The 18,999-nt window shown below is 44.1% G+C and overlaps 1 protein-coding gene across 1 annotated transcript in view; it reads right to left on the reverse strand.

Annotated features, from left to right (window-relative positions):
• Window positions 1-18,155, reverse strand: part of LOC147435252 (uncharacterized) — an 89,678-nt gene extending 71,523 nt beyond the window's left edge. The window contains exons 1-3 of the mRNA XM_086488339.1: window positions 18,037-18,155; window positions 13,108-13,229; window positions 11,914-12,241 (exon numbers count right to left, since the gene is read on the reverse strand). Of these exons, the coding sequence (XP_086344465.1) occupies window positions 11,914-12,241; window positions 13,108-13,229; window positions 18,037-18,102 (516 nt within the window). The 5' untranslated portion in view covers window positions 18,103-18,155. The remainder of the gene's footprint in view (window positions 1-11,913; window positions 12,242-13,107; window positions 13,230-18,036) is intronic.
• Window positions 18,156-18,999: the final 844 nt, after the last annotated feature.

The raw sequence follows: 18,999 nt of genomic DNA on the forward strand, positions 1-18,999 counted from the left end.
TCACGCTCAACCCAAGCCTCCTAGGGCTGGCCAACAGCAACAGACAGAGTCACAGGGTACTCAAGAAAACTCACCCTCCAAGCTTGGAGTTCAGGCAGAGGAGGGCTGGCAACAGGTTCGTGGTCGACGTCGATAGGGGCCACCACGTCAGCCTGGCCCACCGCGTGGTCGCTAGGAAGGCCATTGACAGGATGAGGACTAGGAGAGCATATGATCATGATGGCTTAGTGGCTGAGCATTTCACGCATGCCAGAGATTTACTAGCAGAACTTCTAGCAGTTATGTCTAACCGTGCCATGTGTGAGGTCTTGCCTGATACTTGGAGCCTATCTACTATTGTACCTATCTTCAAGTCGGGAGACCCTATGGAGCCTGGGAATTATCGCACTATCATGATTGGACACACATAGGCACGGTTGTACGCATCTATTCTTGAGCAGAAGCTGAGTAGATGGGTAGAGAGGCAGGGGATACGCGCAGCCGGGCAGGCAGGTTTCACGAGGGCTTTTTCTACTCTTGACCATATCTTGACACTCAGAGCCATCATTGAGGAGGGCGATCGCGTGAGAGACGGATCTATTGTAGCTTTGTGAATTTCCGCAAAGCATTTGACACAGTGCCCAGAGCTAGATTGATGTGCAGATTACAACAGATGGGAGTACCCACAGAGATCATTTGGGGGGTCATGGCATTATACAGGTCAGTAGTGGGGCATGTACGCACCCCAAAGGGTCTATCCACACCGGTTTACTCCACTATCGGGGTGAAGCAGGGCTGCTTGAAGCAGGGCTGCCCGCTCTCTCCTACTCTATTTGGTATGTATGTGGATGAGGTTTCTGACTACATTGAGAGAGATGGTAATAGAGGTGCACAGCTGGCAGGGACATGGATTCCATTATTGTTATATGCTGATGATATTGTGTTGATCTCCAACTCTCCGGAGGGGATGCAACGTCACTTGGATGCTTTGCATAGGTTTGTTCAGGAAAGTGGTTTGTCCGTCAACCTTGGTAAAACCAAGGTCATGGTTTTTAACTTCACCCCACAGTGGATCAGGAGGTCAGCGCCCGCATTCACATACGGCCAGGAGAAGGTGGAGTATACAAATGCTTACACTTACCTTGGAGTGGTTTTTAGTGGGCCAGCATTTTCATTGAGGAGGGCAGCAGAGACTAGATTGACCAGGGCCCATGCAGCATTGGGTAGATTGGAAAGGATGTGTTCACAGGTTCAGTTTCAGGAGCCTCAGACGAAGCTCTGGCTCTTTGACACTTTGGTGGCTTCTGCATTGCTTTATGGAGCTGAGATTTGGGGACCTTCACTGGATCATCACGGGAGGACAGGCCGCAGTGATGGATGGGTGGACATGGAGAAGCCCCTGGTCTCTATGATCTCGCGGCTCATTAGAGCCAAGGCTTCAGTACCACGTGCTATTGTACGAGCAGAGCTAGCTGCCCCCCCACTAGTGGTTGAGGCGCTCACAAGATCTGTCTCCTTCATACACCGCATGTGGGAACTTCCCGGAGATAGATATGCACGCCTTGCACTTGAGTCCTCTCGACAGTTAGCCATGCAGGGAGATATAGCATGCTGGTATGCGGAGATGACATCATGGTTTCAGGTGCATGGGTTCAGCATAGACAGATTGCCTCCCTTCCAATACTCACTTGATGCGCCCTCTCTGACTCTTACACAGTCCGAGATCACCAGGCTCATTCGCCAGGACTTGACTCAGCTAGACACCAAGAGGACATGGATACAGCTAGCACAGGAGCTGGGCACGAAGATGGCTTTCTACAGAGACCATCTCCTCCAGCTTACAGAGGATGGTTTTGTAACGAGACCCAGATACATGGACACCCACTTGTCTCATGGGATACGATGTGCTATTGGCTAGATACGTACATCTTCACACCAGTTGCGGATCGAGACTGGGAGATACAGCGGAGTACCAACAGAGGCCAGGACATGCCCCTGTGTGACATCGAGCCTGAGACAGAGCTGCACTACACATGCCACTGCCCCGTCTACTACGAGATACGAGGCCGCTTCCATTCCTTGTTCAGAGAGGGCTTTGGACCATTCTCTAGAGTCATGCGGTATGAGGATCAGAGATGCCTGAGTTTGTTTTTGCTCGAGCTACACAGACATAGAGAGACCCTGATGAGAGGAGAGATAGATCACAGACTTCTTTAGAACTACCATTGGACACCCGGAGGAGTTACTACCATAGCAGAGCTCGTCGCCTTACACTAGAGGCACATTGATCGACCGAGCGGCTGAGTTGGGGAGATCTAGACGCCCACGACTGCGGAGGACTACATAGCATCGACGGAGGCTGCATCAGAGGATTCGGATCACTTTGGCTCGACATGCATGATGCCCGGACATACTACTGACCATGGAGGAGATTGATGAGATCCGCCACCGACCGATGCTGGACCTCCTGTGATCTAGCTATCCTAGCTAGCTGTTTAGCTGCTTAGTTCACTCGTAGCAGTTTAGGATTCCATAGTATTTTATTTTGTCATTTTGTCATCTTGTTACTCTGACTTTGTATCAGATCCACCACATTGTAACTTTCTGGTCTCATAGGCCTTTTGAAGACGTTAATATAACATTTCATTTCATTTCATTTCTCTCTCTCTCTCTCTCTCTCTCTCTCTCTCTCTCTCTCTATTCGGAGCATCATTGAGCGACATTGAGCACGGACTCCCCCCCCCCCCCCCCCCCCCCCCCCGAGATGACCATGGAGGACATTGAGGCCATACTGCAGAGATTTGTGAGAGAGCTCATGGGATGATCACCATTGTCTACTTCCCCCACTGTGCACTCCATTAGCCCTCATGTGAATGTACCCAACCCCCCATATGTTTTGAGCTGATGTACTATTTTTATCTTTATGTTCCCTTGACAATGTACTAGAGTCGCACATGGTTGTAACCTTTTGGTCTCATAGGTCATTTTGACCTTTTGAAGATATTAATATAACAATTCATTTCATTTCTCTGTCTACATTCAAGAAGACAAGAACTTTTCTTGGTGATGATCTCAACCTCTCGCAGTTGGCTCACGTGATAGAGATGATGCTACAGATTACAACAACAAGGGAGAAGCGAAAGATTGCCTTCTACATAGATGGTCGGGGGGTTAGTATGCCTTTGTTGTTGCATCATGCAATGTCTCAATCAGTAAAGTGGAGATCTCCTCCACTGAGAATCCTGGCCTGGCTGCTATACATAGACGACTATAGATCTCCTCTGTATAAATAGAGCCAGTCTTTGGTGTACATGTATAGCGGGTATGTGTCCTCCCTCCTAGCACCCGGGTTGTATTGTACTAAAAGGAGACGTCAAGAGAGCATGATCCACTGCTACACCCATTGATATGGGTCCTACTGTGAAATCGTGAATGCAGGGGATGAAGCTCGGTTGTGCCATGACATAGTCTATTGTGCTGGCCCCATGCCTGTGTGGAAAGCATGTGAAACCAACCGCTCTAGGAAAACGCTGTAGGCCATTAGGTATCGCTAGACCATGTGTAGTAGCCATCTCCGTGAGATGTCTCCCATACTTTGTCCGCTCTCTGTCCTATGAATGTCTATCAAGACCCAAATCTCCTACATCTACCTCTCTAAGCATCTCCTTTGAAGTGTCATAGAAGACTATCTGAGCATTTCCATCCGGGCATTGAAGCCCCCTAGGAGGATGATGTCACCATTCTTGAAAAACTCACATATGTCATTGTCTAGGAAAAAGAAAGGTGATTCGCCTCACAGTCAGCTTGATCAAAGACGCCGTTCTGGGACCATGCCTCAAAACAATTAGTATGACGAGGAGTGTAGAGAAACGAGAGCACAACTTCAGAGGGATCTTCTCCTAGAGGTCATCAATCATAGACAGTCTTAGATAGCCTCAAGCGCCTTGTGCGACGGAAGAAGCGAGCATTCCTAGCTTAAATGCAGTAAGAATTATACTAGTTGTCCTTGAGAAGAGACTGAGGAGAGGCATGGCACTTCTTTCATGAGAATTCCCCCCCCCCCCCCCCCCCCCCCAGTGATAACTTCTCCTGATGTGTGGGGTATGCAACATCTTTATATACGGTCCTTGGACGGACACCCCTTCCAGATCCTTATGAGAAAATGCTCATCCACAAGTATTCACCTTCTTTACCACTAAGATGGTAAAGACAACCATTGACAGGATGAGGACCAAGAGGGCATCTGATCATGATGGTCCAGTAGCAGAGCACTTTATACATGCTACAGATATTCTGACAGAGGTTCTTGCAGTTCTATTCAATTGTGTCATGTGTGAGGATCTACTTGAGACTGTGTACCATTGTGCCTATCTTCAAGGCAGGTGATTCTTCGAAGCCTGGAAACTACCATACTATTATGATTGGACACACATTGGCATGGTTGTGCCCATTGAGTTGATTTGGGGGATCATGGCTCTATACAAATCAACTGTGAGACATGTACGTACTCCAGAGGGGATATCTGATTCAGTTCACTCCACTATTGGAGTGAAACAAGGCCGTCCATTGTCTCCTACTCTACTTGGTATGTATATAGATGAGGTTTCCGATTACATTGACAGAGAAAGTGACAGAGGTGCCCAGATGGCAAGGACATGGAGTCCATAATTGTTATATCCTGAAGAGATCTCTAACCCACCAGAGGGTATGCAACGACATTTGGATGCATTACATAGCTTTGCGGAGGATAGTGGATTGTCTGTAAACCTTGGTAAAACCAAGGTTATGGTGTTTAACACCACACCACAGTGGATCAAGAGATCAAAACCTACATTCACTTATGGTCAGGAGACTGTGGAGTATACAGATGCATACCCTCATCTTGGGGTAGTCTTCACTGGGCCAAAGTTTTCTTTGAAGAGAGCAACAGAGACTAGAATGAGCAAAGTGTATGCGGCCTTGGGAGGATTGGAAAGGATGTGTTTGCAGGTTCAGTTCCAGAAACCCCGAGCAAAGCTGTGGCTCTTTGAAAACTTGGTAGCTTCAACTATGCTCTATGGGGTCCAGGTTTGGGGACCCTTTGTTGGTCAAGATGGGTGGAGAGGTCCTTGGTATCTATGATCTCTTGGTTGATTAGAGCCAAGGCCTACGTGCTACACGAGATCATTAGAGCGGAGTTAGCGCCCTCCCCTATGGAGATAGAGGCGCTTATCAAATCAATTTTCTTTATGCACAGCTTATGGGATACTACCAGAGACAAAAATGCCAGATTGGCCCTTGAGCCCTCTAGACAATTAGCTTTACAAGGGGACACATCATGCTGGTATGTACATATGTCATCATGGTTCCAGATACATGGCTTCAACATGGACAGCTTGTCTCCCTTCCAATACTCCCTTGATGCACCATCGTTGTCCCTTACACGGCTGGAGATTACTAGACTCATTCGCCAGGACTTGACCCAATTGGACACCAGGAGAACATGGAGAGAGCTGACATAGGAGTTGGGCATGAAGATGGCTTTCTATAGAGAGCATCTTCTCCAACTCATAGGGGATGGGTTTTTGATTCGATCCAGCCATATGGATACACATCTATCTCATGGGTTACGGTGTGCCACTGGTCAGATACGGACATCTTCATGCCAGCTTGAGATTGAGACTGGTAGATTCACAGAGCTATCAACAACTAGCAGGATATGCCACCTATGCCATACAGAGCCAAATATATGTCAGTCCACAAGATACGGGGTCGCTTCCGCTGTCTATTCAAAGAAGGCTTTGGACTAGAGATGAACTATGAGGACCAGAGATGTCTTGAACTGTATCTACTTGAGTTACACAGACATAGAGATGGTTTACTGAGGCTAAAGACAAATTACTTATTTCTTCACCCCAAAGACTCGACAGATAGAGGAGCAACCACCACTACAAAGCGCAACTCATACTCACACCCGCGGTACTCTCATTGGCCGAGCATTGGAGCATGGAGGTAGGGAAATCGAGACACCCATGTTTGAGGAGAGAAGAGAAGCTTCACATACTACAACAGAGGATTCGAACCATACTATCTCGACATCTAGAGTACAAATGAGAATGGACTCATCACCCATCGTATCTTTCTCTTGTATTGGGCACCCATCGTATCGGTGATCACACATACCCTACACATTTGCAGCTAGTAGCTCTTCCAAATTCAATTTAGTATCTCTTTTTTTATACTCAAACATGGTATCAGATTCACCAGCTTGTAACGGATTGGCCTCATAGGTCATTTTGAGAGACAATCCCAGAGACAGATTACAGATTTCTTTTCACTAGATATGGGACAACCAGGGAGCAGTCATCATTGCAGAGCTCGGTCAACACTCATTCGGCCACTACCGGCACTCTCATCGACCGAGCACTGGAGCTACGGAGATCCAGACGGCCACGATTGAGGAGAGGGGCTACACAGCATCGACGGAGACTACAACAGAAGATTCGAGCCATACTCTCTCAATATCCAGAGTGCAAATGAGGATGGATTCTAGTAGTAGTATCTAGTTCGTACCATACATGGTATTAGATTCACCATTTTGTAACAGATTGGTCTCAAAGGTCATTTTGGCCTTTTGAAGACGTTAATATAACATTTCATTTCATTTCATTTCTCTCTCTTTCTCTCTCTCTCTCTCTCATTGTCGGATAGATCTTTAAGGTCTCTTGGGATGGTTTCCTACAACGTTAAAATTCTCCTTCTTCTGCTTCTCTCTCTCTCTCTCTCTCTCTCTCTCTCTCTCTCTCACACACACACACACACACACACACAACACCACGCCATGGTTTAGGTCCTTTCGGACATGGTCTCCCTCCACCCATTGACCCCCTTTCACATGGCCTCCCCAGTGGCTATAGGCCGCCTCCCTCTCAACATGAAGTTCTCGATCACCAACAAGCAGATATCAACACTTGAAGTTGAAGTGAAGGAGTGGAAGAAAGAGATGGAGGCAACCTTTCTCTAAAAGATGGAGGAATGGAAATAGGAGAAGAAGAACTTATGCGAAAGGATTTCTCGCATCAAAGAGCAAGCGGCTTCACAAGAAGCCACAATCCGAACTCTCCAAGGTGAACTTCTTGTAGCAAAATGTGGGCGGCTCAAAGAAGGCGAAATTCAGCCAGCCATGATGGAAGAATTGAATACCATGGAGAAGAAATACGGGTTATCAAGGAAGATGAGGAGAAGAAGTCATGGGCTGCGGTCATCTCAGCAACACAAAAGAAAGTAGAGGAGGCCAAAAAATGGATTGAGGTAGCCAAGAAAGGGAAGGGTAAGGAAGCTCCTTGTACACCCACTCTTATTAACATGACCCTCGAAGAGGAACAAAGAAGGAGGATGCGGGCTCTACATGTGAGGGTAACCGGCCTCAAGGACATAAAATAATGTGGAAGAGGTCACAATCCTCACATCCATGATGGGGTGGACAAGCCCTCACACACAAAGGCATGGAGAGTGGGCAAGAAGAGTGATGGCCTGAGAGAATCTTCAAAACAAAGAGCTCTCATACTACGCTTCCCCTCCTTTGAAGAGAAGAAGAAATTCCTGAAAAAGAGGCCCACTCTCAAGAAGACAGGTATTTTCCTTGTTGATGATCTCACTCTCTCACAGCTTGTGCATATGAGAGAGGTAATGCCAGAGATTACGATGGCAAGGGAGAAGGGAAAGACGTACTTTTACAGAGATGGTGGGGTGGTGATTGTAGAGAGGCACTCTACATGATGGTGTGAGACCTATGGGACCACACTGGAGATGGCTACTTGGAATTGTAATGGATCTATGAGGTTGGACGCTGGTGCCTTTGAGGGCAGTTTCAGAGACAGGGACATTGTGCATATGAGAGAGGTAATGCCAGAGATTACGGTGGCAAGGGAGAAGGGAAAGACGTACTTTTACAGAGATGGTGGGGTGGTGATTGTAGAGAGGCACTCTACATGATGGTGTGAGACCTATGGGATCACACTGGAGATGGCTACTTGGAATTGTAATGGATCTATGAGGTTGGACACTAGTGCCTTTGAGGGCAGTTTTAGAGACAGGGACATTGTTTTCTTCTCAGAGATTCATCAAGCCCCTGAACAGCTTATCCCACGTGGTGGGATACAGATGGGAGACAACCCACAAGACAATTGTGAGATCTGAGCATGGAAGTAGAGGTTCAAGTGTAGCGGTGCTATTTAGGGAGGAGTTACAGAAACTACTACATATTGTACAGAGAGATGATCATGCTAGATACATATGGGTGAGGCTAAGAGCTGACACAAACCGATTTCTATACATTGCCATATGTTACTTCCCCCCCTCCCCCAGTACGTCAGTATATGTTGCACCCAAAGGACAGTCGCCTTTCTCTATACTAGATGATAATTTATGGGAGTTTTCTAGAAATGGTGATATTATCCTCCTTGGGACTTCAATGCCCGAACGGGCAACTCTCAGACTGTTTTCTACAACACTTCAGATGAGATTCTTAGAGAGTTGGATGTGGGTGACTTGGGGCTTGACAGATGCTCACATCCAAGAGAGCAGACAGAGTATGGAAGATGCCTCATGGAGATGACGACCACACATGGGATAGCCAAGCTTAATGGATTACAACAATTTCCTAGAGCAACCGGTTTCACATGCTTTCCACATAGACATGGGGCCAGTACAGTGGACTATGTTATGGCACGGCCGAGCTTTATTCCTTGTATTCAAGATTTCATAGTGGGAGCCAAACCAGTGGGCGTAGCAGTCGATCATGCTCTTTTGACATTGTCCGTTTCATTTCAGTATAGTACAGCTCGGACATCAGGAGGCATGGCACATACCCTTTATACATTTACACCAGAGACTAACTCGGTCTATACAAAGGAGATCTATAGCCGTCTATGCACAACTGGTGCTGACCTCTCAGTGGAGGAGAGCACCACTTTACTGACTGAGACACTGCATGGTGCAGCATCAGAGGCATACCCACACACTCAGCCGGGTCGGAGGCGACATTCTGGGAGCATGCCCCAGAATAGTTGGTATGATGAGGAGTGCAGAGATGTGAGAGCCGAGTTCCAGAGAGGTCTTCTTTTAGGAGTCATCACTTATAGACAGTCTCGGATTGCTTCCTAGATTTCTTCCCGACGCCTTGTCCGACGAAAGAAACGAGCTTACTTGGCCCAGATAGAGAGCGAGACTTGTATCGGCTGTTCTTGAGTAGAGACTCAAGAGAGGCATGGCGATTCTTTCATGAGCACTCCCCTCCCCCAATGATTACTTCTCCTGATGTGTGAGGCCAGTATGCGACATTGTTATATACGGTTCTTGGACATGACCTCCTTCCAGATCCTACAGAGCCATGCCCACCTACCAGCACCTTCTTTACCACTGAGATGGTAAAGAGATCCATTGACAGGATAAGGACCAATAGAGCATATGATCATGATGGTCTAGTAGTAGAGCACCTTATACATGCTAGAGATATGTTGGTAGAGGTTCTTGCAGTGTTGTTCAATCGTGCCATGTGTGAGGGGTTACCTGAGACTTGGAGGTTGTCTACTATTGTGCCTATCTTCAAGGCAGGTGATCCTACAGAGCCTGAGAATTACCACACTATTATGGTTGGACACACATTGGCACGGTTGTATGCATCCATTCTTGAGCAACAGTTGAGTAATTGGGTTGAGGGTGAGGGTGTACGGGCAAAGGGCCAGGCTAGTTTCAGGAGGGGTTTCTCCACTCTTAATCATATTCTGACATTCAAAGCCATCATTGAGGAGGGCAGGTCACATGGGAGCCAGATTTATTGTAGCTTTGTGGATTTCCGCAAAGCATTTGACATGGTACCGAGAGCTCGATTGATGCGCAAATTGCAGGAGATCGGGGTGCCCATTGTGTTGATTTGGGGGATTATGGCTCTATACAGATCAGTGATGGGACATGTACGCACCGCGGAGGGGATATCTGATTTAGTTCACTCCACCATTGGGGTGAAACAGGGTTGCCCATTGTCTCCTACTCTATTTGGCATGTATGTTGATGAGGTGTCTGATTACATTGACAGAGAGGGTGATAGAGGTGCCCAGCTGGCAGGGACGTGGATCCCATTGTTGTTATATGTTGATGATATTGTGTTGATCTCTGACTCACCAGAGGGTATGCAGTGATAGTTGGATGCATTACACAGTTTTAAAGAGGATAGTGGATTGTCTGTAAACCTTGGTAAAACCAAGGTTATGGTGTTTAACACCACACCACAGTGGATCAGGAGATCAGCACCAACTTTCACATATGGTCAGGAGATTGTAGAGTATACAGATGCATACACTTACCTTGGGGTTGTCTTCACTAGGCCGAGGTTTTCTTTGGGGAGAGCTGTAGAGACTAGACAGACTAGAGCCTATGCGGACTTGGGAGGCTTGGAGAAGATGTGTGTGTAGGTTCAGTTCCAGGAACCTCGGACAAAGTTATCTCTCTTTGATATTTTAGTAGCCTTAACTATGTTGTATGGAGTGTAGATATGGGAACCTTTTGTAAGCCAGGATGGTTGGAGACGTATGGAGACGCCATTGGTATCTATGATCTCTCGACTCATCAGAGCCAAGGCCTCCGTGCCCCACGCTATCATTTGAGTAGAGCTAGCTGCCCCTCCTATGGAGATTGAGGCGCTTACCTGATCAGTCTCCTTTGTGAACACCTTGTGGGATACTACTAGAGAGAGATATGCTAGACTGGCCCTTGACTCTCCTAGACAGTTAGCTCTTCAGGGTGACACTTCATGCTGGTATGCACAGATGACATCATGGTTTCAGATGCATGGCTTCACCATGGACAGGCTGCCCCTTTCCAGTACTCTCTTCAAGCACCCTCGATGTCTCTTACACGAGTGGAGATTACTAGACTCATTTGTCAGGACCTGATCCAGATGGATACCAAGAGGACATGGAATAGAGCCGCCACAAGAGTTGGGCATGAAGATGGCTTTCTATAGAGAGCATCTTCTCCACCTCACAGGAGACGGGTTTAAGATTTGACCCAGCTACATAGACAAACATGTCTCATGGTTTGCGGTGTGCCATTGGTCAGATATGCACATCCTCACATCAGGTGGAGATTGAGACTGGTAGATTCAGAGGGATACCAGCAGACAGCAGGATATGCCGCTTATGCCAGCTAGAGCTAGAGCCAGAGCCAGAGACAGAGCTACATTACATATGTCATTGCACAGTGTACTATGAGATATGGGGCCATTTCCACTCCTTATTCACAGAGGGTTTCAGTCCTTTGTCTAGGTCATGAGTTATGAGGATCAGAGATGTCTTGGGCTATATCTACTTGAGCTACACAAATATAGAGATACTTTACTGGGAAGACCTAGAGAGAGACAGTCCCAGAGATAGATTACAGGTTTCTTTTCACTAGATATGGGACAGCCAGAGGAGCATCCATCACTGCAAAGCTCCGCCCACACTCATTTGACCACTAGAGGCACTCTCATCGACCGAGCACTGGAGCTACAGAGATCCAGACGGCCACGATTGAGGAGATGGGCTACACAGCATCGACGGAGACTACAACAAAGGATCCGAGCCATACTCTCTCGACATCCAGAGTGCAGATCAGGATGGATTCTAGTAGTAGTATTTTGTTTCTAGTTCTTTTGTACCCAGACATGGTATCCGTTTCACTATTTTGTAGCAGATTGGTCTCATAGGTCATTTTGGCCTTTTGAAGACGTTAATATAACATTCCATTTCCCTCTCTTTGTGTGTGTGTGTGTGTGTATGTGTGCGTGCGTGCGTGCGTGTGCAGACGGTATTACATACACGTTATTGTACCCAATGTGCGGTTCTCGCAGCTATGGTGGGCGATGGAAGAGTATTTAAATCAAAGCTAAACTAAATTAAATAATGTTTACCTCACCTTTGAGATGATATTTTGTTTAAGTGAAAGTAGCTTGAGATTCGGAGAACTTTGCTGGAGATTCATTGATCTGATGTCACTTATCGAGTTTTTGTCAAGGTGTAACATTTCAAGCTTTTCCAGGCAAAGAGTTTGTTCTGGCCCTCTTGTAGATAACAGTGTCAGGGTTCTTGTGAGAGGTCCTTCTTTCTGAGATAACAAACATCCACTCTTGGCTTCCGCACACAATTCCTTGGAAGCTGTAGCATTGCTGCTGGTTTTCTCCAGCAATGGTCCGTTTCCAATATTGTTGCTTTGAAGAACGAGCTTTTGCAAAGATTTTAGCGACCTGAGTATCAGAAGAATTACTGGTGTGCACAACACATCTAGTTCTTTCTGCAAGTTTTGATTGAATTTTCATTTAGCAGCAAAATGCCCACCATACCTGCAGATATGAGTTGAACCCTTTATAAGGTTTTCAACTCCGGGCCCACACAACTGGTTAGTTCGTGTAGCTACACAGCCAGTATGATAGAGAGATTTTGCTGTCACAAGGAATCAATAACGGAAGCAAAAAGTAAGATGATGACTGGATGCTTCTTCAATGGAGAGATATCCTCTCCGTTTCAACCCATCATGAAAACTGTTGGGGTTATGCAAACAGGGCCCCTGTGAGAGCATTCATTTCCTCTCTGAACCAAATCATGCACTCATTTGCAGAGCTCCTCAGCTCATGAGTGTGACAACTGAAGCAAGCTACTTCGCCAAAGAACTAACACAAGGCTTTTAACCTGACTGACATTATAATATGGGAAAGCCAAACTCCTTTGGGACGTTTCCAACAAATGAGAAAATCTAAGGATGTCACATTTGTTCTGATCTTTTTCTTCAGTAAACTAAAGTGTGTTTTAATTAACTGTCATAGTAATCTTGCCAATAGTTTCTCTGTATTGCTTGTAAGGCCCTACAATGATCTTCCCGTTTTATGGCAAATATGTTTCTCCCAGCCATGAGTGAGCTACTGTTGGGCTGTGCAAAAAAGCTTGGTTTGATGACATTAAGGAGTGCACACAAATCCACAAATCTAGAAAACTGGCTTCATTTACTTATAAATATTGATTTAGGTTGGCGATAAGATTCTTAACTTTCACAGCATGTTGTGAAGTTAAGGGTTTTCATCAGACATCATTCAGTGCAAAGCTATTCAATACTTACTTTAGGGGGTGTATAGAGGTCAAAAAATTTTGTCCTAAATCCAGCTCCTGTAGCTTCATCAAGTCCTCTGCATCAAAAACCTCTCCACAATGCCTCAGGCTTTTTCCAGAAAGATCGAGTGCCTACATTACGCCAAATCAGTTTTAAGAAAGTGAAAAACAAATATAAGAAAAAGCATAAAAATATCAAGTAGATAATAGATTTTTGATTTTGCAAAGCCATCCTCTGTCCCTGATTGTTGGTTGCACATATGCTTTGACTGACTTTTCCCAAAGCCTATCTTCCCGAGCAGCAGTCTACATGTCCTAGTTTTTGCTCTATCAAGTAGCAGGTTCGAGATCTCTCTCTTGATGTGTGATGGTTGGCTAAGGGCTTGAAGATTTCCGGACTACAAAGATGGTTCTTTTATCATTAACTTTTTTGCTAACGCTATGGATGTGAAGACATCTTTTACTAGAAAGAATGTACCATTTTTTGAAGGAAATGTGATTCTATGCATGCTTTGAGTCATGGAGGGAACTATGTGTGCTTTGAACATCTTTTGTTCTTAGTTTGATTAATGCTTATTCATGTACCAAGATGGGCAATACCTTGCATTTGTCTAAAAGCATGGATTCCCTTAGAAAAGATTTTGATTTTTGTAGATTGATCATTCATTAAGCTTATGTGAGTCATTAATGGAAATACAAGATTTAAATCCATAAAAGCTTCGTGTTCTTCATGTGTCAACAATCTAAGATGATTAATACCATTTGCCATAGTTGTGTATAAGAGATTAGGCTTTGCCAATATCGATTGTGTTGAGGTGGCTATTGCTTGCTCAAGGGAAACCACTCTTGTAAAAGCATAAATATCATATGGTGAAAGGTAGACTGTGGTCAAGGGCAAGATCAACATCCTAAAGCGGAGGGATTAACCCTCAATGAGAGGAAAATAAGTCTACCTTGTCTGTCCATCAACCATGCTGTCACCCATTTTCACCTCTTGAGCTTCTATATATATTGCACCATTGTACCCATTGGGTGATAGGCTGCTGAGTAGCCCCAAAGGTCTCTAGTACACAATATATAGCTTCTTTTTCTACCAAAACACACACACACATTTTTTTTTTTTTGTAAAGTTGTTTTGTTAATTTACAAGTGGGAAACCTCAAAATGAGGAAAACCCACCAAAATATAAGATACATAGGATGGAACACAAAAGTGTTCCGTGATGGGAAAGCTCAAAAAGCAAACATAGAAGAGCTGTAGGATGTCCACGGATGTGTCCCAACATCAAAGGCGAAATGTAAGGATTGCCTAAGCGAAATCTTGAACGAAGGAAAAGGATCCGCCTCCTGCTGATGGAACGTGCCAAAATTGCATTGGCACTGCAAAGACCATAGTGACCAAAATATGGCCCATGTGAAGAAGATTGCAAATTGTTGAAGAAGATTGCAAATTGTTGAAGGGAGGTTGGGAGAATGGCATAAACCCAGAATTGTTTGTGGAAAACCGCTGAGGGAAATCAGAGGCGCATAATACAGATATGCGGTCAAGGAAAGCCTTGGTGAAGCACAATCCCAAAGCAGATGTCTTACAATCACATCACCGGCGGAGCATCTGACAAAACGAGAAGAGCTGATGTGACGTGCTACAAGGAGAGTTCCACTCCCAACAAACAATGCCAAAGAAACAAACGCTCCTTAAGAGGCAAGTGGCACTTCCAAATTGCAGTAAGAGCCTCTCCACCATTGATTAGATTTATGCAAAGACCAAAGCGCATTATAATGATCAGCCAGCCAAGACTCTTGCAAAAGAGAAGCATAGATATTGCGGGCAGAAATGGCATCAAGAGGAGTGTCCCATATCCACTGGCGAGTGGCGGAATGGGGAGGAAAACAACTAGCATATGATTAAGCGCACTCCAAATCTAATTATAATGCACGCCCAACCCAAAGAGTGCAGTTGCGTGAGGAAAAGGAAGCATATTCCCAGATGAATCCACTACATCATCCACTGTGCGTATGCCTCGGCAAGAAAGGAAGTATGCCTAACAAGGCGACTGGTCAGCAAGAGTAAGAGAGAATGCCCTACTCCAATTAATGCTTTCCACGCGCAGGGAATTCCCATCCGTTTGTTGTCTGCCATGCCAAGAAAGATGATTTGTAACGGCTTTCCAAGCAAAGAGAAAACTAGAAGTGACCGAGCAACAAGGAATCTCCCCAACCATCTTGTCAAACACAATCTCCTAAGGGGAAGTCTGCCACTAACCAAAGGCAGAAGTGGTAGCATGCTGACATAATGCAGCATCATAACTGTCCATGGCTGAGATTGTTGTGCAAGAGTAGGAAATAACATGACCTTCCTCGCTAAAGCATGGCGGCGAAGGTCCAAAATATTCAACCCCCAAAACACTTAGGAGTGCAAAGCCCCTCCATTGATAACAAACGGAGGCCTTTCTTGTGAGAACTAGTGCGCCACAAATGAGATATAATATCAGACATAAGCAAGGAGAGGCGAGAATGAGGCCAATGCAACATCGGCAAGTAAAATTGAACATATGCCATCATGATGCTCTGGAGAATGAACATATAACAGCCATGTAGATAATTTCCAAAAATGCAATTTGACATTGAGGCGATGCATGACCCAATCCACTTGCTGAGTATTGATTACCTCCAAGCCAACAGGATACCCCAAGTGTCTGACAACCACATGCGGATCAAGAATTTCACCGAGCTATAAAAAAGGATGTCAGTCATATGCACTAAGGGTATGACTTTGGATTTCCGAAAATTAACCCTTAAGGCCTGCTGCCAGACCGAATGTATCCAAAGCCCGCATAATCTCTCACATATCATCTTAATTGTCACAAGGCATGAACAACGAGTCATCGGTATAAGCCTGCCCAATAAAGTCATTCCCATAGAATAATTTCAATCCATGAAGACGATCAAGCCAAATGCAACGACAAGGGGTGAGTGAAAATGGCACACAACGAGACACTGAGTGGGTAACCTTGCCTGACACACCATCCAAGAGGCCAAGGTTCAGTCAGCTCACCATCAAGAAGGCCTAAAGACGTGCTATACACATACATAAAATAAACAACATTGGCTAACTTTGGACCGAATCCAAGGGCCCCTATTGTATAGCGGCAATGAAATCCCATTGTACCGTGCCTTTTCATTGTCTACCTGTATTACGAGTATATCCTGATGGGTATATTTTGCATATTCCATTGCAATTGACACATTAGCCAAATTATCCAAAAGTAACACACACACATGTCACTTTCATCTGTGACTTATTGTTGTGAGAATGGATACTTGCTGATATTTAACACTACATGGATGGTAGGTATAAGTTAAAAAGGTTTTAAGTAGGACATGGATAACAACTGATAGGTTTGTTGACACCTATAATACGTATTCAAGACTCACGAATTTGTTGTCTTGTTTATATGGATGAAGGTGAGGAATATATCTTTACTTACGATCTTTTTGGCTTAGCTGTTGTCCATCATTGTCGAACCTAGCCTTTCTTACTTCAGAATAAGTTGTTCTTGACTAATTTATATACAAAATACTAGAATGATATACCTCATTCTCACTATGATGTACAAAAACGAATCAAAGACTGAGTTGTTTTTGTGCTAATCATTGTCCTTTGTCTAAAGCCAAATGTCTTTTGAACTATTATGTTCTTTTGTATATAAGTATAAATTTAAAAACAGCAACACACACGTTTTAAACACAAGGTTCTCCCAGAAAGCTGGGAAACAAGGACGTTGGCTTTGGAGATTTTTCTCTATCTTGTCTATGATTCCTTGTTAGGTTAACAGATGTTAGGTGGTCTTTCCTTGACTATAGATCGGATTTTTGCTCACAGCTATTGTAGTCGTTGACTCTATTGGTTTTACGTTGCAGGTTAATCCAAAATTACTTACCTTTGTGTGATTATTTCGATTCTTATAATTTCAAGAACATTTTACCTATTAACGAACCACTCTTGAATAGACGGTTCATTCAAAGAATATCCATATAAACTGGTTAAAGCATGGAAAACTTCTACGACTCACTATGAACGGCATCCATACTATTCTCTACTAGCTAACAAAGCCTTAAAACTCCGACTAGAATATAATCCTCTCTGTTAACATTGTCACTTATAGCTCCGATGAGACTCATAGATTTTTCTGATATGATACAGCTCTTTGCTTCAGACTTGACTATTCTATTCTCATTAACTTAATGAGGCAGTAGGCCCATACTCAATGGGCCTACTGCCGACTCATTGAGTATGGTGCTTGGGTTAGCGCGGACACTCGCACACACACGCAAACACACACACACACATGTCACTTTCATCTGTAGCTTACTGTTCTGAGAATGGATACTTGCTAATATTTAATACTACATGGATGATAGGTATAAGTTAAAAAGGTTTTAAGTAAGACATGGATAACAACTGATAAGTTTGTTGACACCTGTAATACGTATTCAAAGTTAACGAATCTGTTGTCTTGTTTATATGGATGCAGGTGAGGACTTTATATTTACTTAGGATCTTTTTGACTTAACTGCTATCCATCACTGTCGAACTTGGCCTCTTTCACTTCATAATAAGTTGTTTTTTACTATCTTATATACAAAACACTAGAATGATACCTCATTCTCACTATGATGTACAAAAATGAATCAAAGATTGAGTTGGCTTTGTGCTAATCATTGTCGTTTGTCTAAAGCCAACTGTCTTTTGGACTACTATGTTCTTTTGTGTATAAGTCTAAAAACAACAACACACACACATTAATGAAGAGATCTTTGTGAAATTTTTGATTGGAACCTCATCATTTGTCTTTGACCTTAACTTTATACATTTCTATTATACATCTGACTCTTGTGAAGAAAGATAATTGAAAAGATGATTGAACAAATAACCATACTGTAATGTTGTCAAAAACATTGGCACCCATGAACTCTTCTAACATGTCCCTTGTCAAACGCCCCATGTGCCTTTCTTTTGCTTCAACGAGTTCTTTATCACCAACCACTACCCCATCAAGCACCTAATCTATGCACATAGCTAGTCAGTCACCAAATGGAAACATTGAGAGTGAGAACTTCTTGTTTTCAGCATTAGGTTTTGAGCATGCAAGAGATCTATATATAAAAGTGTCAACATCCCCATTTCAAAGAAAATGTATATGTGCACATAACAAACGCAGGAAGAAAACTGAAAATTAAAAGCAAGGGATTTGGTGACCTTCAATTTTTTAAGCATGAAAATAGTGTAGCCTCTGTATTCACTGGCTTCACAAAGTTGATTCCCAGACAGATCGAGCACCATTAATTTGGGCAAACTGTGAATATTGCAGATTTCCCTGATATTATTTAGTCTGTTGTGAGCTGCATATAGCTCCATCAAGGATGAGAGAAAGTCAAGGCCCTGTTTTAGTTGCAGATTCAGGTTCACTGGTTTGATTGTTGATGATAAACTAAAACATGCGCAGTTCTTACTAAAAGAAGTATCATATACATTCACTGTTCATTTATACAGGATTGTCAAAGGATAATGAATTGTGTCCAACAAGCAGCATCTACTTTTTCGCTTACACAAGCAACAACTTGCAGACCAAACTAAGAAGATGGAGACCACTCTGAAATGTTACCGCAATCAAGTTAAATTACTGCAAAGAGAAAGGTATTCTCCAAAGGACCATGTTTGATGGAATTAACAACACTTTGCTTGCTTGTTTATTTCCTTGTTTTTAAAGAAGATCCTTTTATAAGTTGATAAAACTGCCTGTAAGGATCCAAAGACCCCTGCTCACAGTGTAATACAATGGGGATACTCTTCCAATGAAAGGAAGAAAAAACTTGTATGACTATATCCTAAAGAATGGGAG

The sequence above is a fragment of the Adiantum capillus-veneris genome, chromosome 18 (assembly GCF_014529385.1).
Source record: "Adiantum capillus-veneris isolate H3 chromosome 18, ASM1452938v2, whole genome shotgun sequence".
Classification (NCBI taxonomy): Eukaryota; Viridiplantae; Streptophyta; class Polypodiopsida; order Polypodiales; family Pteridaceae; genus Adiantum; species Adiantum capillus-veneris.